This window comes from Schistocerca nitens, chromosome 3 (assembly GCF_023898315.1).
Source record: "Schistocerca nitens isolate TAMUIC-IGC-003100 chromosome 3, iqSchNite1.1, whole genome shotgun sequence".
NCBI lineage: Eukaryota > Metazoa > Arthropoda > Insecta > Orthoptera > Acrididae > Schistocerca > Schistocerca nitens.
Window position 1 is genome coordinate 226,593,707 of NC_064616.1, and position 24,375 is coordinate 226,618,081.

A 24,375-nucleotide genomic window follows, 5' to 3' on the forward strand; every position below is an offset into this window, starting at 1 on the left:
TCGCGACACCACTGGAGGCGGGCTGCACGATGTTGGGGCGTGAGCGGAAGACGGCCTAACGGTGTGCGGGACCGTAGCCCAGCTTCATGGAGACGGTTGCGAATGGTCCTCGCCGATACCCCAGGAGCAACAGTGTCCCTAATTTGCTGGGAAGTGGCGGTGCGGTCCCCTACGGCACTGCGTAGGATCCTACGGTCTTGGCGTGCATCCGTGCGTCGCTGCGGTCCGGTCCCAGGTCGACGGGCACGTGCACCTTCCGCCGACCACTGGCGACAACATCGATGTACTGTGGAGACCTCACGCCCCACGTGTTGAGCAATTCGGCGGTACGTCCACCCGGCCTCCCGCATGCCCACTATACGCCCTCGCTCAAAGTCCGTCAACTGCACATACGGTTCACGTCCACGCTGTCGCGGCATGCTACCAGTGTTAAAGACTGCGATGGAGCTCCGTATGCCACGGCAAACTGGCTGACACTGACGGCGGCGGTGCACAAATGCTGCGCAGCTAGCGCCATTCGACGGCCAACACCGCGGTTCCTGGTGTGTCCGCTGTGCCGTGCGTGTAATCATTGCTTGTACAGCCCTCTCGCAGTGTCCGGAGCAAGTATGGTGGGTCTGACACACCGGTGTCAATGTGTTCTTTTTTCCATTTCCAGGAGTGTAGAATTTTTGCCATTCGCGCTTCCATCTCTGATGGTACTAATATCATTGCAATTTCTTTTTTCAGACGCAAACGGCTCTCATCCCTCCCACTGAAGAAGAACTTGCCATTGCAGCCAGTTCAGGTAAGAACAGGAATATTCGTGAAACTAAAATTTTGTCATGCAACAAAGCAATATGGGGAAAACACGTTACAAATTGCCGGATGATATTGTCTTATTTGATGCCGTTCAAAATTACTTTGTTGTAAATAATGCAGCTTCACCCAGCGAGATGGTGCAGTGGACAGCACAATGGACTCTCATTTGGGAGGTCGACGGTTCATACCCGCGTCCGGCCACCCTGACCTAGGTTTTCCGTGATTTCTCTAAATCGCTTCAGGCAAGTGCCGGGATGGTTCCTTTGACAGGGCACGGCCGATTTCTTTCCCCATCCTTCCCTCATCCGATGGGACTGATGACCTCGCTGTTTAGTCCACTCCCCCAAATCAACCAATCAACCAACTGCAGCCTCGTACGGTAGCTTAATTATTTGCTACTAGTGTCATGTTTCTGCTACATACAGAAAGTGAAGTGAATGTTTGTGCTGTCCCCACACTGTAAGATACCAACGAGACGTTGTGTGCAGTTTTTGTTTTGTTTTTCAATTGCAATTAGTGTAATATAAAATGTATACATAGTCACAATCGCAGTATGTGACAGGACGGCCTGTTCTAAGATCATACAGGCTGCAACATTCCTTTTTTTAATTTCTGGCTTCCTCTTTTTTCAAATATGGTAAATAACGTTTGTTTATCTCGTCATACGGCTTTCCCTCACCTTTACCGAGAGCAAAACCTTACATTGTTGTTTAGATGGATAATACAACGTTTGTAACACGTCAGAACGTTCCCAGAACGTCGCGTCTTGCAGCTCTGAAATACAGAAGGAAATTCATTTTGGAACCAAAGCTTCTGTTTATTTGGTTGCTGACTAATTTCGCATTTAGCCCATTTTTACGTGCCACTTATTTCGTAGAACAAGATGAACCATTTTGTAACTGATACCTTTATTATCCACATTCTACACGTACCTTCACAACAAATTTTGTTCTCTGTGGCTTGAGAAAATGGGCTAAACTAGGAACTAGTTGGAAAGTAGATGAACAGCAGATTTTGTGTTAAAATGTCTTTTCTTCAAGCTCAGAAGTTAGTTTAGTAGCAGTTTACAAGATTTTCTTAGAAGGAAACGGAATAGCAGCACAATAGCAAATTAACAAAGTGTCAGTTTATAAAACACGCATGTTTCTAACTTAACTCTGACATAAGAATTTTGTTTGCAAACTCGTCAGAATTCCTGGTTTCTTTGTAAATTTCATGGATCTAAAAGTCTGATAACTGCAGTTCGACAGGTGTCCTAATTTAGGATTTTCCCGAAAATTTATTCATTTGAAATACATACAAATATACTGGATGACCCAGGAATAATGGTCAATATTCAGGAACATGACAGAAACGATCTTTCGAGGCAAAAAAGGCTAGTAAACGTGGGCTCTGAAAGACATACCTACATTGATATGAGCACTTGTTCATAGAGGGTATGTGTTTCACAGTACTGAAGATGGAGTGCTCAGAGCTCCCAAGATATACATTCCAGAGCCTATGTGTACTATACTTCTTCGTTTCGAATGATCGTTCTTTGTCGCAGGTTCGCATCCTTCCTCGGGCATGGATGTGTGTGATGTCCTTAGGTCAGTTAGGTTTAATTAGTTCTAAGTTCTAGGCGACTGATGACCTCAGAAGTAAAGTCGCATAGTGCTCAGAGCCATTTGAGCCATTTGGTCGTTCTTGTCATATCCCTGAATGTTGATTATTCTTACTGGGAATCCTTATACTTACTAAGAATTTACGTACGTTAGATAATTAAAAAGAGACTGCATTGTATCGTGAAAGTTTAATTTATTTATGTAATACGTGATCCAACCACAGTACCAAACTCATATTTTCAAATCTCGCAGGCACTCATTTGAGGATTTTATATCGTGATCTGGCGCCCCAATAAACTCTAGCGTTTTTGACTGGTCGACCAATAAATGGGAATATTATGCAAGTAGTTAAAAAGATTCCCTACCTCTCCATAAAATTATCGCAGAGAAGCCCACCAACATAATTATATTGTTACACAACCTATAACGAGTTAACAGATGTATGACTCAGAAACTGAGAGATATTCTTACATAATTTTCACCACAAAACTGGATATGCATCAAAAGTGTTGGGCTGCCGAATTTTGACGCTGTGATGACTCACTAGTTTGCCAGTGCGGTAGAACTGGCTCTGCTTGGACGTAGACTCGGCGACTGTGGATGAGTGAACACTTACATATCTGTTCATCAGTACAGTGAGGTGACGGAAGTCATGGGATAGCGATATGTACATATAGAGATGGCGGTGGTATCGCGTACACAAAGTATAAAAGGGCAGTGCGTTGACGGAGCTGTCACTTGTACTCGAGTGATTCATGTGAAAAGATGTCCTACGCTATTATGCACGCACGATGGGAATAAACAGACTTTCAACTCAGAATTGTAGTTAGATCTCGACGCATGGGGCATTGCATTTCGGAAATCGTTAGGAAATTCCTTATTCCGAGGTCTACAGTGTCGAGAGTGTGCCAGGGCAACAAATTTCTCAGGCGCTGCAGTCACGGACTGTGCGGTTGGTCCCGGCGGAGGTTCGAGTCCTCCCTCGGGCATGTGTGTGTGTGTGTGTGTGTGTGTGTGTGTGTGTGTGTGTGTGTGTGTGTGTGTGTGTGTGTGTGTGTGTGTGTGTGTGTCCTTAGGATAATTTGGGTTAAGTAGTGTGTAAGCTTGGGGACTGATGACCTTAGCAGTTAGGTCCCATAAGATTTCACACACATTTGAACAATTTTGTTTTCTTACCAAGGGCAACGCGGGCTTTCACTTAACGACCGTGAGCAGTGGCTTTTGCGTAGAGTTGACAATGGTAACACGCAAGCAACAATGCGTGAAATAACCGCAGAAATAAACGTAAGAAGTACGACGTCCCGATTTCAGTTGGTAAGAGCTGACGATACGGTTTGAGTGCGGAGCAGACTCCACGAAGCCATGGACCAAGTTGTCAGCAAGGCACGCTGGTGGTGGCACCGTAATAGCGTGGGCTGTGTTTACATGGAGTGGACTGTGTCCTGATTATGTTCGGCTACTTGGAGACCAATTGCCGCGGTTCATGGACTTACTGTTCCCAAGCAGCTATGGAATTTTAATGGATAATCATGCGCCGAACAACAATTGTTCGCAACTGGTTTGAAGAATATTCTGGACAATTCAGGCGAAGGATTTGCCACCCAGATCGCACGGAATCCCATTATGGGACATAATCGAGAGGTCTGTTAGAGCACAGAATCCTGCACCAGCAACACTTTCGCAATTATGGACATATGTAGAGGTAGCATGGCTCCATATTTCCGCAGGGGACTTGCAACGGCTTGTTGAGTCCATGCCACGCCGGGCAAAAGGAGGTCCGACGTGATATTAGGAGGTATCCAGTGTTGCTGTCACCTCATTGTAAAGTCCCCGCCACGATTTCTGCCTGTGTGTGATGATGGCTTATTCCAGGAACTACTGTAGGGATTTTGGTGCGGTTGTCACTAATAGACACGGCCTTGCCACAGTGGATACATCGGTTCCCGTGAGATCATCGAAGTTAAGCGCTGTTGAGCGCGGCCGGCACTCGGATGAGTGACCATCCAGCCGCCATTCGCTGTTGCCATTTTTCGGGGTGCATTCAGCCTCGTGATGCCAATTGAGGAGCTACTCGACTGAATAGTAGCGGCTACGGTCAAGAATACCACCATAACGATCGGGAGAGCGGTGTGCTGACCCCACGCCCCTCCCATCTGCATCTTCCTCTGAGGATGACACGGCGGTCGGATGGTCCCGGTAGGCCACTCGTGGCCTGAAGACGGAGTGCTTTTGTCACTAATATACAGACCGATTCACAAAGAATGCTTATGTACGTAACTGATTACCACTACACCAGACAAGTCATTTGTTCTTAGATACACTATATGATCAAAAGTATCCGTACACCCCAAAAACATAAGTTTTTAATATTAGGTGCATTGCGCTTCCTCCTACTGCCAGGTACTCCATGTCAGCGACCTCATTAGTCATGAGACATCGCTCAAAATGGTTCAAATGGCTCTGAGCTCTATGGGACTTAACATCTTAGGTCATCAGTCCCCTAGAACTTAGAAGTACTTAAACCTAAGTAACCTAAGGACATCACACACATCCATGCCCGAGGCAGGATTCGAACCTGCGACCGTAGTAGTCCCGCGGCTCCGGACTGCACGGCCACCGCGGCCGGCATGAGACATCGTGAGAGAGCAGAGTGGGGCGCTCCGCGGAATTAACGGACTGCGAACTAGGTCAGGTGATTGGGTGTCTCTTGGGTCATACGTCTCTACGCGAGATTTGCACACTCCCTAACATCCCTAGGTCCACTGATTCAGAAGTGGCAGTGAAGTAGAAACATGGACATGTACCGCACAAAAGCGTCCAGGCCGACCTCGTCTGTTGACTGGCAGAAACTGCCGACAGTTGAAGAGGGTCGTAATATGTAGTAGGCAGACATCTATGCAGACATCTATACAGACCATCAAACAGGAATTCCAAACTGCATCAGATATTTAGGCGGGAGGTGAGAAAGCTTGGATTTCATGGTCGAGCTGCTGCTCATAAGCCACACATCACACTGGTAAATGCCTAACGACGCCTCGCTTGGTGTAAGGATCGTACACACTGGACGATTGAACAATAGAAATACGTTGTGTGGACTGACGACTCACAGTGCACAATGTGGCAATCCGATGGCAGGGTGTGGGTATGGCGAATTCTAGGTGAAAGTCATTTGCCAGCGTGTGTAGTGCCAACAGTATAATTTGGAGGCGGTGGTGTCATGCTGTGGTCCTGCTTTTCATGGAAGGGGCTTTCATCTCTCAACGCGATCGAGCACCTGTTCATAATTCATGGCCTGTGTCAGAGTGGTTACACGCCAGTAACATGCCTGTAACGGACTGGTCTGCACAGAGTCGTGACCTGAATCCTATAGAACACCTCTGGGATGTTTAGGAACGCCGACTTCGTGCCAAGCTCCACCGACCGACATCGATACCTCTCCTCCAACAGTCTGTGAAGAACGGGCTGCCATTCCCCAAGAAACCTTGTAGTACCTGACTGAACGTATGCCTGCGAGAGTGGGAGCTGTCATCAAGGCTAAGGGTGGGGCCAACACCATACTGAATTCCAGCATTGCCGATGGAGGGCGCCAGATGTCCAGATACATTTGATCACATAGTGGATTTAGCGCTACTCGTGTGAAGCCGGGACGGTCGCTAAAAAAAATATCACTACACGAAAGTCGTCGTTGTGCCGCCTCTTACTGCAGCGTCACGTCCGTGGCCTATGGAAACGAAGTTACTAACAGGAAGCTAGCCTTATATTTTTTTTCATATTGGCCGTTGGTTTCTGCCGTACTGTGATCCACTAAACTTACAAAGTATAAATTTTCGTACGTTTTCCGACCCATGTTTCACTAATCGCCATTTAAAAACTAAGTGTATAATTCCCTTTCGACATCGCTAAAACAAAACAAAGTTTCTATACCTCACACAAAGATCTAGAAGTTACCAAAAAACCAAACACCTCTTTGAAAAAGAGAACGGGGTGGGGGTCGAGTCTTAGCTGTTCTAGATATATTGCTTTCAATGCTAAGCCAGAGAAAACGCAGTTACATTCATAATTTCAAAGAGGAAGACGATAAAAAGTACTTTTGTTGAAAAAGGCTTCTTAAATTGAAAATTGTTCGTAGGCAATTTTTTTGTGTTGCTCGTGCTCGATCGTATCATCAGAACGACCATTCAGGAGATAATGGATTGAACAATGCTGATATATAAAATATCTATAGATCTACAACTCAGCATGTCTGTGTAGTCAAATCACGTATCGTTAAATGTTTAAACATTGCATTTAATGAGACTGCTCTGTTGTTGAATGGCAGATGTAAGAATTATATTAAAGACTATGTTGCGTTCTGTACCTGTCGCATGGAAGTAATAAAAGTATGAATGTCTCCTTCACGAAAGATATCATATATTGAAGATTCCTCCAGTTCTACTGGGAACAGGTGTGACGAAAATTTATGACGATTTAAAAGCACGCACGTGATCATTCTTGTGTATCGTTCGCTTTAAAGGCAGCTGGTAAACGATGATGGTAACCTTATTTTTGGTTGCAGCCAGCCTTAATGCACTCCTTTCATGACATTTTATGAAGCCCGTTGTGTCAGCCAGTTATTAATTGCATTATTTTGTAACCACCCGAAGGTTCATGATATTCAAGTTTCTTGCTCGGAAGTAAGGAAGGGAGGGAAATAACGCTCCTCCTCAAACGAGGCCTTGTGAAATGAAACTCAAAAGCTTGGGGAAGGAGAATGGCCTCGTTTTGATAAGGGGAAACTATGTCGTCATTTTCCTTAATCCAATTAATGAAAAACACCGGCATAAGAAAGTCTGGGTATACGAAGGGACATCTGAACTTCGCTCCCCCTGTTTTCAACTAGAGTGTCTCAGCGATGGCGACATTTCACTCTGTTTTTGCAAGCATTGGGCTTCGATATCTGCCCAGAAATCACGTATTCTCTAGCTACGTAGTATATTTCTCTCTTTAGTCCAGCGGGCGCCTGTCTTCTTGCGGTGTAGTTTGTCCTGGAACCTCCTCTTCCCGAGACCTCTCATGGTGGCATTCAGTTTTTGATGTAACCTTCCGTTATGCAGAATTCCAACGTACCTTTAGCCAGTTTTCTTAATCATAGTATTTTGATATTTTTATTCTTCCAGTCAGTGAGAAGCTCCTTGATTAGTAGGTGGGATTAAGCCTTCAGATCTGTCCATAAAGCGTCATTCAACTTGTTCTGTCGGGCCTGGCAGTCTAGTCGTAAAGCGCGTGCCTAGAAACAAAAAGAAAAATGATAGTATGACACTGCCCTTTCTTTCATATGATATACTGAAAACTACGGATGAAGGGCAACATGCAGATCCCATATTTCTAAATTTCCGGAAAACATCTTTCACGGTGCTCCACTGCAGGCTGTTAATGAAAGTACGAGCATATGAAATAATTTCACAGATATGTGAGTGACTCGAATACTTCTTCAATAACAGAATCGACTCTGTTGTCCTCGACGGCGAGTGTTCATCAGAGACAACGGTATTGTCAGGAGTTCCCCAGAGAAGTGTGATAGGACCACTGTTGTTTTCTATACACATAAATGATTAGGCGGACAGAGTGGGCGGAAATCTGCGATTGTTTGCTGATGATGCCGTGGTGTACGGTAAGGTGTCGAAGTTGAGTGACTGTAGGAAGATACAAGACGACTTAGACAAAATTTCCAGTTGGTGTAATTGAAACTGGAAATATGTGGTAAGGTCTGATGAGATACAGTATTACAGGTGTCCTGCTTGCCGCAGTCAAGTCGTTTAAATATCTGCAAAGCGATATGAGATTGAACGAGCGTTTGCAAACACTGGTAGGGAAGGCAAATGGTCAACTTCGGTTTATTGGGAGAATTTTACGAAAGAGTGGTTCACTTGTAAAGGGGACCGCATATAGGACACTAGTGCGACCTATTCTTGAGTACTGCTCTAGTGTTTGGTGCCCGTACCAGGTCGGACTGAAGGAAGACATCGAAGCAATTCAGAGGCGGGCAGCTAGATTTGTTACCAGTAGGTTCGAACAACGCGTAAGTGTTACGGCGACGCTTCGGGAACTCTAATGGGAATCCCATGAGGGAAGGCGACTTTCTTTACGAGAAACACTATTGAGAAAATTTAGAGAACCATCATTTGGAGCTGACTGCCGAAGGTTTCTATTGACGCCAACATACATCGCGCTTAAGGACAACGAACATAAGATACGAGAAATTAGGGCTCAAACGGAGGCGTACAGACGGTCGTTTTTCCCTCGCTCTATTCGCGAGTGGAACAGGAGGGGAAATGACAAGTAGTGGCACAAGATACCCTCCGCCGCGCACCACACGATGGCTTGCGGAGTATCTATATAGATGTAGAGGGCCGGGAGGTCCCAAGCTGGCGAAGTTCTGCAGCAGAGTTGCAAGTCTTTTCAGTTGACGCCACATTCGGCCACTTGCACGTCGATGATGATGATGATGATGATGATGATTTGATGATGATGATGAAACGGTAATGAAGAAAACACAACACCCATTCCCCGAGCGGGGAAAATCTTCGATCTGGCCAGGAATCGAACCCGACCCCTGCAAGACAAGCAGACACCCTGACCACTCAGCTAAGGGAACGGACTCTGGAAACAGAGATGTCGCGGGATAGAATCCCGGTCTGACCACGGGAATTTTCAGTGTGATTTTCATCTAACCTTCGTCTATCAACGATGTAGGGAGTCGCCAGGAACGGCACGTGGTTTGGATCACCCTGTTTTCTGGTTGGATAACTGGAGTAGGTTATAGACACACAGTTGCAATACTTGCACTCAACCACTGAGCCACACTACTACTACTACTACTACTACTAATACTAATACTACTACTATTATACGATTCTTCCTGGTACTGTCCGTTAATTTTTCGGTGCACGTGTAGAACCGTGGTTGGGTGGTCTCCCATACTCCCTTGGCTCCTGATTGCTTGCAGGAAATTCCTAAATATCTTCCCTTTCTGGAGTTTACTCTGCCAATCCTTTACTGTTCAAAGTTAGACGTTCAAGGGGTTGGAGAGCTTCTGGGCGGATGTCTGTTGTGAAGTGCTTGACTTTGGTGGTCAGCAAAGTCAGTGGTCAGATGCTGTTGGCCAGCTGGTACGCCTCCTCTAGCTTACGGATCCAAGTCTTCAGTGTCAACTTTCCTGATACACACAGTTCTATTCTCCCGGGTAACTAAACGTTTGGTCTTCCATATTTTCGTCCTTCGCATTACTGCTTACTACGCTGAGAATTTCCTCGCAAGGAAGTCCGTCGTTTCCCTCGCCTTATCCAAAAACTCTGTTCGTTATTATAAGTGTGGAGGCTTCCACGTCCGTTATCAATATGAATAAAATCGTATTTGGCAGCGTCATTAGGTTTTCATAATAACGCAGCCTAAGGCAAAATAGTATTTTATTCAAATTCCTTACTAATCCTGCTTGCTCCTTTGTGACGACTTCTTTAGCGATGTCTATAATTAAAGATGGAACATTTTTTATACCATTTTGAGTCCCTTGACTTGCCTATAGTTCATGTTATCTTACATGAATAGCTTTAATGATACACGTATGTAATTACATGACCTTTACTTCTTTCAGTATTACTTCTGTTGTAGTAAGCACAGTGACATGCAGAGCCAAAATTCCCAACTGTTACAAAAATTGCTGTTAAATTGTTTTTTCTTGTTTATTATTCTCTGGTTATAAAATGATTTTCAAAACTTAATAAAAGAAACATTTTGTTACTTACAGGTCGAAACTTGACGTTGTATGACTGGAAAATAACAAAGAAGTCTGAAGAACAACCAAATCTTATGGGTCTCGTTGTGTTCTCTGTTGTTATGGGAATAACTCTTAGCAGGATGGGCGACTCAGGAAGACCCCTTCTTGACGTCTTCTGTTCCTTGGGAGCTGCCATGATGATCATAACAAACTGGGTTATCTGGTATGTTTCACAGATCTTCCTTTATTAACGGTCTAATTATATGTTGCTTAGTGAAATTACCAAATGAAAAATTATTATGTTCCCAGGATCTCACCGATTGGTGTATTTTTCTTGATTGCTGGAAAACTATTGGAAATGGAAAGCTTTGAAGTTATTGTTGGGCAGTTGGGAATGTACTTCATGACTGTCATGCTTGGGCTGTTTATCCATGGTTTCATTATCTTGCCAATCTACTTCACTATTGCTACTAGGAAGCTGCCTTTCCGATTTATTGCAAACCTTAGCCAGGCATTGTTCACCGCATTTGGTACTGCTTCAAGGTAAGAGGAAATACCAGAGGAATTTCAGAGATAAATGACATTCATCTATGTTAGTTTGGAAGTCCATAGCGTTTGTAGTACTTTCCGATCTAGTACCAAGTGAGTAAGTAAACCATAATAATTAATTACACAAAAAAAACGTTTCAGCAATGCAACGCTTCCTGTATCCATGCGATTACTGGAGACGAAGAACGATGTTGATACTAGAGTGTCTCGTTTCGTTATGCCGATTGGAGCAACAATAAACATGGACGGAACGGCCCTTTATGAAGCAGTTGCTGCCATTTTTATTTCACAAGTTCGAAACGTTGGACTCAGTCTTGGCCAGCTAATTGCAGTGAGGTAAGTACATCACCGCAATGACGGAAACGAATTTGAGAGGAAGTTCCTTCTTTTTTCTTTCAATTTAAATTTAGCTGTGGATGAGTAGATGTTATTATTATGACTTCTTAGAGCAGCTGAAAGTTTTAATTATGTGAGTTATCCTTTGATTGATGATATGAGATCAGCCAGGGCAATTTTCTGAAGTCTGGCGTGTTAGCAGGGAATAATACTTGAGACTATTTTCCACGATTATCTCGGTAGGGTTTGAATTGATTATTTATTTTCATGGGTTTTTCGTGACTCCATAGAAACAAGTTTGGACACAGCAGTACTATTTACGCTGTTATTCTCAGTACCACATAGAAGCGCGAAACCACCCTCAAAGAAATGTTCAAATGTGTGTGAAATCTTATGGGACTTAACTGCTAAGGTCATCAGTCCCTAAGCTTTCACACTACTTAACCCAAATTATCCTAAGGACAAACACACACACCCATGCCCGAGGGAGGACTCGAACCTCCGCCGGCACCAGCCGCACGGTCCATGACTGCAGCACTTGAGACCGCTCGACTAATCCCACGCGGCGAAACCACCCTCACATTTACGCCTGGTATCAAGGTGGTGTTGATTGGTGAGGAAAAAAGTACCGTACCTTATGAGAATGGTATCTTGCTCTCTATGTTCATTCAGGCAGAGGTACGTATGTCATTGACATTTAACATTACGTGGCAGCAAACACACTTGTGCAAAATGATAAACGGATACCCTGTACCAATGATCCCACCTGAGTAACTTTTGGTTCACATATTGTACGGATTATACGCAATATATTCGTAATACCATGGTCACAGACTCGTGGACATATTGTCTTTGACAATGATTTCCGAATCCCGTAAAACCACTTCTGGCTGCAAAGTTGTGGTTCCCTTGTCCTCAGAGACAATTAGAGGTACCTGATGTCTTCTAAGGTGATGGTGTTTAACGTTTCCTCCACGTGTTGTCGTAATTGGCTAGATGTTGCCGGAATACATAGTCTTCCTGAGACGTCTCTCATCCTAAATGGCAGACAGGTCGGGTGATCGTGCAACTGAGGGGAGTTGATAAACAACTGGAAAAATTCGTTGAGTAACGCAAGTAGTGAGCACGTGGTCATCCTTCTGCTAGAAGATCATGACCCGCTGACTTCGAAGAAAGGCTAACAATGATGACGTTATCAGTGAATCACAAATTGTTTAGAGATCAAAAAAGAAAACACAGAAGTGTAGGGCAGTTAACGGCTGTGGTTTCCCAAACGATGATGCGGATTCTGCATCAATACATAGGCCTATATTACTCAATCCCGCTTACGGTATGTGGTGCAGGACGCTTTGTGTCGCACTGGCACTTTTCCCTTTCCTCTTCCAGTCGCGAATAGTGCGACAGAAGAGCGATTGTTGGTAAGCATCCGTGTGAACCCGATTCTCTCTAATTCTATCTTCATTATCTTTTCGCGATATACACCAGTACGTAAGAGGAAAAAATATGTTGTTTGATTATTCTGGGAAAGTAAGATTGCGGAATTTTAACACTAAACAGCACCCTGATGCACAACGCCTTTCCTGTAAGTCTGACACGGCAGCTGAATGAGCATCTCCGTGATTGTTTCGCGCTTTATTGGACGAATCTGTGGCGCTGTGGCGAAGCGAGCTACTATTCTTTGTATCTTCTCTATTTCTTATATTAATTGTTTGTTTTGCGTGTCCCAGACTGATGGCAATACTAAACTTTCGGTGAAACAAGAGTTTTGTAAGCTACCTCCTCCGTGGATGGGCTACACTTCCTTATTCTTCCAACGAATGTCAGTCTAACATCTGTCTGTCCTACAATATGGCCGTTCCACATTAAGTTACTCCATACACTTATTCCCGGGTCTCACACCTTAGCCTGCGACAACAGGCTAGATTTCTGGAAGGTGTTTGACACTGTTCCCCACTGCAGACTGTTGGCTAAGGTACGAGTATACATGTACGGTTCCCAGATATGTGACTGGCTTGAAGGCTACCAATAAAAGCCCGTATGTGGTCCCCGACGGCGAGTGTTCATCAGAGACAAGCGTTTCATCAGGAGTGCCCCATGGAAGCTCTCCATAAACATAAATGACCTTCTGGACAGCGTAAGCAGCAATCGGAGGTTGTGTGATGGCTCTGTGGTGTATGGGAAGGTGTCGTCGTTGAGTGACTGTAGGAGAATACGAGCTGTAAAAATAAAATTTCTAGCTGTAACGGCAGCTTGCCCCAAATGTAGAAAAAATGTAAGTTAATACAGATAAGTAGGGAAATCGATGCTTCAACACAGCATTGGTAATGTGCTGCTTGTCACAGCCACGTCAGTTAAATGTCTAGGTGTAACGTTGCAAAGAAATATGAAATGTAATGAGCACACAAGGACATTAGTAGGGAAGGCGAATGGTCGACTTCAGGTTTTTGGGTGAATTTTATGAACGTAAAGGAAACTGTGTATAGAACACTAGTGTGACCCGTTCTTCAGTACTGCTCCATTGTTTGGGATCCCCACCCGGTAGGATTAAAGGAAGACATCGAAGCTGTTCACTGGGGGGCTGCTAGATATGTTATCGATAGGTTCGAACAACACGCTAGTATTATGAAGATGTTTCGTGAACTCAAATGGCAATCATTGGAGGGAAGACAACGTTCTTTCCGCGAAACACTATTGAGAAAACTTAGGGAACCGGCATTTGAAATCGACTGCAGAACGTATGCAAATAGGGCAAGAGAAAGTAGGGCACGTATGGAGGCATGTAGATAGTCGTTTTTCCCTCCCTCCATCTGCTACTACTGGCACAAGAAAGGAAAATACTAGCAGAGGCTCAAGGTATCTTCTGCCAAACATCATATGATGTATTGTGGAGTTATGTATTTAGATGTAAATATGTCATTTACATATATTGAGAGTATTAATGTTCCTGTAACACTCTCATAGGGTACGCCCGAAGCTACTTTTATGTCTGAAGGTTTCTCTCTGTTGAGGATGATACTTTGTGTTCTATTTCCTAGGAACCCCACAGCCTAATAACAAAGCTAGTCTAATGTCATGTATACTCGTATTTCGTTAATTAGGTAGCAGTGCGGAATTGTACCGAAAATATTCCGAAAGTGAAGGAACACTGTGCTGATACCTACTGCCTTTTTAGTCCAGTAGGCGGATATTCAAAAAGGGACAGGATGGGATAGGTGGAGGAGAGGGTCACAAAAGTCCGAATTTTCTGAACCTTTTGTATGTTATATACACATGATCACTAGTGTAGAATCAAAGTTTTCCATCTAGAACCCTGTACTAAGGTGAAAAAAAATAAATAAATTGCAAGTATTTTAGTGTTCTGTCTATTACTGTTCCCCTTGCATTCCACGACAAAATGGACTTAGACCTTTACATGCGTTGCATTAAGTTTCCTATAATTTACTCTGGCAAAATGTTCTATATCAGCTACCATACTTTCCAAGATGCAGAGCTTCTTCAAATGAATGGCAAATATCTCAAATAATCAAAAAATTATACCCTTAGAGATGCTTGAGGAGGATATTAGCATTTATAAGTTTTCTGTAGTTGAACATATTATTTTGTGGTTTGGTTAAGTCATGTGCAGTTACACAGTGTGTACAATACATAATACACTATATAAAGGGTCTTTGATGTACTGAAATGAATTGGCAGTTCATTGAACATTTGAGTGGGTTTACTTCATGGAAATTTCCTGTTCTTGCTAATCTATGGCGCGGCATGTCTAAATTACCCTTAGCTCTGGTTTTGTGTTCATGTATCTCCCATCTGGCAGCAAATTCTGAAATAATATTTTTGATATAGGATGCAGACACACAAATGTCTAAATATATAGTAGTAAGTATTCTGAGTCTGGAAAAAAGAGGAAGACAGTTCTCCCTCTGACCTCTTTTACATATTATGTGCAATACTTGTTTTTGTAATTTCAAAATGTTCTTTTTTTCTATCATGTAATTAGATTTTCCTGGATTTTCAGTGGTTTTGATAAAGAATGTTAATTCTGCACAATAGCTACAAATATTAGATGGTGGTGTTTTAAAATCAAGGTTGAATCCTAATAAAAAAATTTGGTGAAACATTACAAAGGTGTCTTTAAGTACAACAACTGAATCTCTGTTACACATTTTGTACAGTTTGCTTGTATTAAGTGAACAATCTAAGTATATCCTCAATCCTCTTCAACATTTGGATATTGTAATGACTTTCATGGCCTCTAAGGTTCTTCAAATATGACACATACTTACCTTCTTCTGTATAATCTTGCTAGACATTCTGTTACCACCTCACTTCTCTGTTAAAGGTTCACCACATTTAACCTTATGCCCAATATTTCTTAGTCTTTCTGGTTATACCAAAGGCAGAGACATAAAACATTTCTTACAAGCATTCACTGGCCTTCCTAGTTTTGTTGATAAGACAAATTTCAGGTTGTATGCTTGTGGTTCTTTATTTACTGTTTGTCAACGTCATCTTCTATTAATTCATCCAATGATAAGTTTGTAAGCAATAAAATTATCTTGAAAGACTTTATCAGGGAATGATACTAACTTTTTCCTTACAAAGGAAAAATCTGATGGTTTGAACTGTTTACACAAAAACATTTGTGATTTTTTTGTTTTGTGTAAAAGGAATGAACAGTTTGTCCAAAACCTTTCCTTATCTCTTTCTTTTTTCTGCTCATCTTGCTGATGAAACTGATTGTCTTTCTAGTACCTTTACTGCATTCTCCACATAACTACTGTTCACAATAGTCCATATTAATAATGTTCACATGAATAATAAACCTGTAATATCTGCTTCTAATTGATTCTACTATAGCTGATGATGCAATGCATGATGGTAGTAGTCAGATTGGCTGAAGGTGACATAGTACTCTTTGTTGAATACAGCAGTGGTCAAAGTTGCTTTCTTAATGAACAGCCAACTTTCAGATACCAATATGACAGTGACAAAAATTTTTTGATGTCAAACAAAGTACTGAGATCACAGGATGAATCTAATATGGTGAAAACTGTACTTCACTCTTTGTTGTTTTTTTTTTTTATTTTGTAGACAAAGCCTCTTTTGAATCTGAGTTCCTCATATTCAGTACAATCTTGTTAAGATACCATTGTGGCATGAAGATCAGTAACTTGGTAAAAAATGTTCAGAAATGTAAAATTGCACATTTTGCAAAATGCAGAAAACTAGTATCCTATGACTTGAACATCAAAGTTAAAATTGGTGAACTCATGCCAATAACTGAGTGTAACATTTTGTTGGCATTTGAAACAATGGTCACATAAGCTCAGTTGTAGGTAGGACAGGTGGCAGATTTTGATTCTTTGGTAAGATACTGAAAAAATGGAGTTAGTCCACAAAGGAGACAGCTTACAAATTATCTGTGCTTCCCATCTTAAAATATTGTTCAAGTATCTGAGTCCCAGCACCTAACTAGACTAAAAGGCTATAATGAATGTACACAATGAATGGTAGCATGATTGGCTATAGGTTTGTTTGAGTAAAAGAAAGTGTTGCAGAAATGATGGAAAACCCAAACTGGCACACATTTGAATGTAGATACTAATTATTCTGCAAATTCTTCATCCCCAAAAGTATTGGACCTATAGGGACCATTAAGACCAGGTTAGAATAATTTCAGCAAGCACAGAAGCATTTAAGCAATCAGTTCTTCTGCATTCTCTATACAAGGAACAGAAAAAAACCTTAACATGTGGTACCATTTGTCACAGATTTCATCGTAGTGTGCAGATTATGTATGTGGAAATTGACATCTTTCAAGATGTTAATTTTTAATTTTCCTTGTAGAATATTTTAGTACACACATTATGCCAAATATAGCACAACCCAAGCACATAGCACAATGGTTCAGACACTAAGTTTGTACTCATGAACAGTAGGGTTCAAGTCCCTTTGGGGTCTTCCAGATTTATATTTTCCATACATTCCTTTTAGTATATGGGAGTATAGTTCCTTCAAAATGGTATGACTGATTCCCAGCCGTGTTCTTGACTACTCAGAGCTGCTACATTTCCCTATCAATATTTCACATACAACGTCTCTAATTCCCTAGGTATCAACAGTTTCTTTCTTTATTTGGAAGCACTAAGTGCATAAGAAATCAAGGTTGAAATTTATAATAGAATGGTTATGTTCAGGTCTTAAGTGTGATTCATTCTAAATCTGTATGAGGATAAAAACTCCAATGCTGTATTTAACTGATAAAATTACATAAATTAATGTAATTTTTAATTTCCAGGTTGAAGTTTTGAGCACACCCTTAATGTTACAGCAATACTTAGATAATTACAAGTCTCTTTGTGCCATCTTTCAAACCACAGATTCCAGATGGGGCCAAATAAAAATCTCCCTAACATAAATTCTGTGTCTGCATACCCAGATGAATGTGTGGAACTGCACTGCTGAAAAGATGTGTCATAAAATGTGATTCATTTTACCAGGCAATTCATATCCACTGGTCTGTATGCCAATCACAATGTTTCAGTGCCCACTGAAAATGTAACTAATAATTTCTTTAGATCAATAGTGTCACACAAACAAATCTTTTGTTGTTAGTGACATTATTTTGTTCTGTGTGTAAGAAATCAGCATTAAATGTTCCAGCCTCAGGAAAATATCATAAGTGTAGTCAAGTAAACTGTAAAAAGCACATCTGTGACAAAATATACAGCCTTCTCTAAATAGGCTATAAAGCCTCTCTTTTACTACCTGATGCAAATGTCAAGCTGTTGGGAGCATCACACTGTAACAAGACATAAGTTTTCTCAGCAATGAGCACTGTACAATTTTACAGGGATGTTCCCCACCACTGATATCTGTATTGTCACCAGTGTTCACAGATGCTACACAGTGGAAAATGATATATGATTTTTCTTCCCATCACCACTTCTCAGTCTGAATACACCTTCCGGACAGAATATATCTCAGAATGAAGTCCCCAAATTTGATACTTCATACAATCACCTGGTTTCTATAAAATCTAGTAGCTACAAAGAGTATTCCATTGCACTACTGAAGCATCCATTCTACATTCTTCTGGTCAGTTTTAAATGCAGCTTGTTACCAGACTGGCAACTGAATGAGGTGGCACAGTGGTTAGCAAACTGGACTCACATTCAGAAGGACAATAGTTCAAATCCATGTCCAGCTATGCTTCCTTAGTTTTTCTGTGATATCCATAAATTCCTGCATGTAAATGCCAGAATGGTTCCTTTAATTCCTGCATGTAAATGCCAGAATGGTTCCTTTAATTCCTGCATGTAAATTTCAGGATGGTTCCTTTGGACAATTTCCTTTCCCCATCCCTGAAACAGAGCTTCTGCTCAGTCTCTAATGACCTGGATATCAGTGGGATGTTAATCTGTAGTTTTCCTTCTTTCCTTGTTCCCAAGCACATACATGCATCAGTGAGGAGGTTCAACTGGAAACCAAATTGTGCAGAATATTGTAGGAGCTAGGATACTTATGTGCTAGTTAAAAGAGCAGTAAGAGGTCATGGAAGAAATTCTGAACTAATGTAAATATTCCATTAGCTTGTTTGAATTTTTATTCCCCAGTATTTGTCCACTGGGGAATGGAGTGGCAAAACTTTTAATTTTACTGTGTTATATACCAAGTTCCTGATTGTATCCCAAACCTCTCCGCAGTGTATCATGACGTGAGAGTGTATGGCATTTTGATGGATGATTGAGGGATGTTAAAAACTGCTGCCTCTTAATTCTATTAAAAATGTGTGATTATCTGCTGGCCTTTGTCCACCTTATTCCTTTTTTGCACCCCACACCTATCCATATCAATACAACACAAATATAACATCTATGTAACACAGATACACACTAGAAACTTCATAAGATGTTAGAGGAAGCTGAAGGCACATACCTTCCACTAGGACCTTACTGAGAACAGTGATGCAGAATGGCTGCACCATTCCTAACTCTTACTGTTGAGGACAGGAGTGAATATCTTAGTCTGAATTGCAAATTAAACCAAAGTAATCCCAATGTTTGTGCAATTAATTAGATATGTTGTTACTGAGTGGGCTATATGGATAAAAATGATGAACACAAAGTAGGAGGGTTATGACAGGAAAGCATGAGGAAGACTGATAAAAACAGGTTAACACCATGTTGAAATTCTAATTTCCTTCTTTAGTGATGCAGATACTGTTATTTTCACATACATATCCCTTGAGCAGTCATTATAATTATACTGAAATTGTCTTATTGTATGAGAATGTTTAATGTGGGTCCATCAAAGTAAATATAGTTTATTTTTATACAGTGTACATATAATAAGCTTGAATACTTTTTTGCAATTGTAGCATAACAGCAACAGCAGCTAGTATTGGTGCGGCAGGAATTCCACAAGCTGGTCTGGTTACTATGGTAATGGTTCTTGACACAGTTGGTTTACCTCCAGAAGATGTGACACTTATCATAGCTGTCGACTGGCTGCTGTAAGTATATGCCTGACAGCAAGTTTATTATTGTATTTCTTAATCTCTTTTCCCCTGAAAGTAATAATTGCTAAACTAGTCACATGCCTTCTATATGAGCAGCACAGAGCAAGTGAAAATTTTTCTGACATAGATATGTGGAAGAAATTTGTTTTCCTAATGTGGAAAGAGGCCTTGGTAAGAAAAGGGAAAATGCATTGGTTCCTTATTATTGATCTTGTTGTTGAATTGCATTTTTTTCCCATGAAGACATGTTCAGAGTACCAGTTAGGAGGACTGGTGGCATGTGTAAACACATTCAGAGCACACAGGGACAGGTACAAAGGCATGTGTGTTAATACATCCAGAGCAGTTAAAGGGTTAATTAAATAACCCTTGATTGTGGATCTGCAGTTTATTGTACAATTTGATTCCATGGTGAAAACATTCTTTTCCATTTTTCATCTATTGTTTCCTTGGAAAATTTAAGTTAAAAATCTTACAGTTCGTCCATGATCATGGGTAGAGCTGTTATTTTTTTTGTTGTTGGTAAGTTTTGCAAGCCATATGGCTCTCCACTTCATAAAGATCAAGACTGAGCCTCTTAGTTCTGTCTTTGTAAGTTATTTCCCAGTCTCTACACTGCCTTAACTTTCCCATACCAGTTTTAATATCGTTACAGTTTCTTTTACATGTATGTCAAAGAGGTTGATTTTCAGTGGGAAACACTAGTGTTCTGATCTTGATAGTCCTGTTTGGTTGTGTTCTAATGACATTGCAGTCTTTTGGCTTTAAGCTCTGCAACTATGTTTGATTCTTCATATGAATTACACAGTTCAACATTTTATAGTATTATACAGTCATTAGTATTGCTATCACTTGTGGTCCAAATATTTTTCATGAGATTTTGACATAAGATTAAGACATCCGTAATTTTATTTATTCTTTTTTTGCAGAATACCACTGTCAGATCTGTAGATTGAAACTGATACAATTAATTAGTTATGAGAGTGTAATTAAGATTTCCCATAAATTAAACTGCTTCAGAAAACAGTTGTGTGATAATAGTTATATCTGTCTGACTTTTTTGCATTCCTGGTTTCATTTGGCTTTTAGATGTTTTGAGGTTATTAGGGTGCCAAATTAATTAAATTCATAATAATCTCATGGTCAATAGGATGTTAGACACTAATCTCATCCTCCTAATTAAATTCATTGGTATCCTTGAAAGCTATGTTCTCATTCCTAAGTTGCAGTGCATTAGTTTTTATGCGAAGTAAAAATGAAGTACCAAATACTGTTTTATCTCTCTCTGACTGAGAACCTATGATTTTAATAACATTTAATATTTGTGTTGTAGGAGCTTGTAGTTCATTTCCAGTGTAAACTAATAGGGTAATGTTATCAGCATATGTGAGAACACTAATTTTGCTCTTCAGTTGCAGAGCCTATGCCACTTTTTAATACCTTTTAAATTTTCAGTTATTTTGTTAATTATAATACTGTACTGAATAAAACTGAAGACAATGAATCCTCTTCCAGAATGAATTTTCACTCTGAAATAGAGTAGGCACTGATTTGAAACTTTCTGGCAGATGAAAACTTTGTGCTGAACCGACATATCCTTGTTAGTCTCATGTATTGACCCTGAAATCTTCAGAATTTTTGCTTTGCTCCTAGCTGCAGACAGTTATCCTGTGATCAAACAAGAGGTATAGATTTGTGAATGATGTGGGGAAGATGTTTCCCCAACTGCATTATATTTATCACTGTTACGGCACCTCCTGTTCACATACAATATATCAACTGAAGTGCACAGCAGTGGGTTTTATGAAATAAAATTAAACATGTGCAGCCATCCTTTTTGATGTTTTCCTGACTCCTGACTGTAACAGTGATGTTGTATCTGCAACCAAGCAGACATATCATCACTGTTACAGTACTCTACGGAAGCAAGTCCTTAGGCATTGGCCAGTGATGGGATCATGTATATAATAGAGTTCACCCACTCAGCATATGTTTAGACCTGAAGATGGTATATTGAGTCACCGAAACTGGTTCCAACATAATAAATAACGTCCAAAGGATAGCGGCCAGTGTTTCATTTTATTACATACGTGAACAGCTCAAGTCCCACAAACCTTCAGGCAGAATGATGGAGACACAAAAACAGTTGCTTTCTAAACATAACTGTCAGTGTTCCAGTGAATTCTAGCAAATGAGAGAACCAGATGGTCGCATACTGAACTAAGTAATGGGTTATTATTAAACATTATAAAAAATTTTGTGTCATGCATCATGTATTTATCCATCATGCAGAGCACATTTTCCCAACTATTTATTTATTGTTACTTCACTGTAAAAGTGATGGGTGAAAAATATTTTACCTCATGTGCAATATCAAATTGCAATAAATAGTTTATTTATGCAACTTTTGGTAACTACATGATGACAAACAATTGTTACTGGTAGGAATTACATATTAAATTTAAATAACAATATGTAGGTACTTCAAATATCTAAGTATATGCTTACTTTAAATGTTATTAAAGTTTCCTTTTCTAAATGCAACCTCTTATTTCAGGGATCGCTTCCGTACAACCATAAATGTTTTGGGAGATTCACTTGGAGCTGGAATTGTAAACCACTTGAGCAAAAGGGAACTTGAGAAAATGGCAATGCCAGCAATACTTGATGCTGACAAACTTGATTCACAGAATGGAAAAATCAGCCCAGAAGAGGTTGAGTGGCATACAACAGCCATGTGATAGACTATAACTAGATAACTTGAATATTTCAACCAGTCTTCCTTCATTCATCATTAAATATTTCTTTATTTACATTGGTTACTTACTCATTAATTTATTATCAGCAGATCAGTATTATTATTGATTCATTATGAGCTCTTTCAATAACTTACAGATCTGTTGATAGGAGAGTGTTAACTTTCTAATTCATCTTTATTTTTACACAACCACACAATAAGTTCAAATTTTAAACTTCATATTTGTTCTCCCCAGCTATGAGCTATGTTCATTACACAGATACTGTTGCAATATACTTAAATGGACAAAATTAAAGTTGATACTAAAACAGAAATAATGTGGAAACACTTCACTATATTCATAACTGGATTATTTCAGTTTCCTGGACAAAATTGCTGTATGTCCAGCATTTCCTTCTCCTATATAGCGATCTATGTGTGCCTTAAACTGTATCTGATTTTAAGATTTTTGTCCTAATAGTTGAACACGGCTTAAACAGCCGTGGCATCCTGTACAATTACTATCATTCCATGCTTGTGCTGTTAGATTTTTAATTCCCTTTCACAAACACAATTTTTCATGTACTTGTATTTTTCTTGTCTTTCTTTTGGAAACTACATTAATATAGGGCATGATCCTCGAGTAATAATGATAATTAAAAATAATATTAGAATGAAGTTGTTGTTCTGTGAAAATTAACAGGGTACATAGGTAATTATTAGCAGTAGAAAGTTTTTGGCATAATTGCATCTACAATATAATACACATTATTATGTAGTATGTCATCCAAACAGTATGATAAATATGGTATCTGTAAAATTACTTCATTCAGATAGAAAGAAGAATGTAAAATGATACTTGCTCCAGATCTCAATCATTAAATCAAAATTTTTTTTATTTGCACTTTATGCTTCATTACCATATCACCTTACTGGTAAAATAGATGGCTATGAGCGACTGCACACACTTTGTTACTCATTATATTTGCTGAGGATACTGGAAGTGATTGCAGTAAAAGGCTTTACGAATACCAGTCACAGTATTGTATGGTGAAATGAAAGAATTTTCATTAAGTTCAAATCACTTTTAACATAAATAGCAAACAAATAGTTTCATAATAATGTAAATTTCTTTTCTATCTTTGTAATGCTTGTAAGTGAATCAGAATTGCCTGCCTTTCAGGGTGAAAAATAATGTCACAAGAAGCCATGAGAGATGAACAAACTCTCAGCAGAGTCAACTTGTGACACCAGTAACTTCTGTTCACCAAAGGAAAAGACGTTTTCTGTGTATAAGCTCTAAAATGAGGAAAAAGGAGAAAATAAGTTATTTGTCAATGGACATCTATGTTACAAAAGCATTACTTTAATATATATTTGAAAACCAGTAATTTTTTGTGGAATGTTTGCTTGTATCTTGTACTGCTGAGCAAATTCCAAACTGTTGACACATTGATGTATTATACACTTAAAGTTCATAATACCAGGGAATAGCATTTATGTCTCAGATAATGTATAGTGAATATATAATGAGGATTTAAATTGTAGTTTTCTTATGGAGTCAGCTTTTGCTCTTGTAATTCACTTAAATGTAACAGTTATGTAAATAAGTGTGTTTCTTAGCTTGAGTAAATTGGGAAGACTAAAGCTTTAAACATCACGCGTCTTGAACATATTCACAAATGCAACATCAGTAGCAACTATGGACTTCTTAGCAAGGCCTCATACCATGTATGTTGTTTCTTTTATTGTGACATGTGAGATTTTATTAATAAATTCCCATTTTTGTATGGAAGTTAACTTTTTTAAATAAATATGTATTTGTGTTTATATATTTTGAAATAGATATTTTCCCTTTTACTCCATGTGTGCATGTGTTACAAAGGACTTAAATTGATATCATGATGAAGCATACTTGAAGATGCTGCAAATGGGATTAAAGGTATCTGTTCTGTATAGAATCTACCACTGAGGTAATAGTGCCTTAGAACTATGTATTTTTGTTTACCCTGAATGAGAAAGAAATAACTTTGCAATTTACTGTACAAGAGATTTATTAACTCATTATTAATGG

The 24,375-nt window shown here is 40.0% G+C and overlaps 1 protein-coding gene across 1 annotated transcript in view; it reads left to right on the forward strand.

The window, feature by feature from the left end:
• Positions 1 to 24,131, forward strand: part of LOC126248187 (excitatory amino acid transporter 1) — a 286,678-nt gene extending 262,547 nt beyond the window's left edge. Inside the window, exons 4-10 of the mRNA XM_049948966.1 lie at positions 730 to 787; positions 10,189 to 10,381; positions 10,468 to 10,701; positions 10,849 to 11,043; positions 19,424 to 19,558; positions 22,122 to 22,278; positions 23,485 to 24,131. Of these exons, the coding sequence (XP_049804923.1) occupies positions 730 to 787; positions 10,189 to 10,381; positions 10,468 to 10,701; positions 10,849 to 11,043; positions 19,424 to 19,558; positions 22,122 to 22,278; positions 23,485 to 23,496 (984 nt within the window). The 3' untranslated portion in view covers positions 23,497 to 24,131. The remainder of the gene's footprint in view (positions 1 to 729; positions 788 to 10,188; positions 10,382 to 10,467; positions 10,702 to 10,848; positions 11,044 to 19,423; positions 19,559 to 22,121; positions 22,279 to 23,484) is intronic.
• The last annotated feature ends 244 nt before the right edge of the window (positions 24,132 to 24,375 follow it).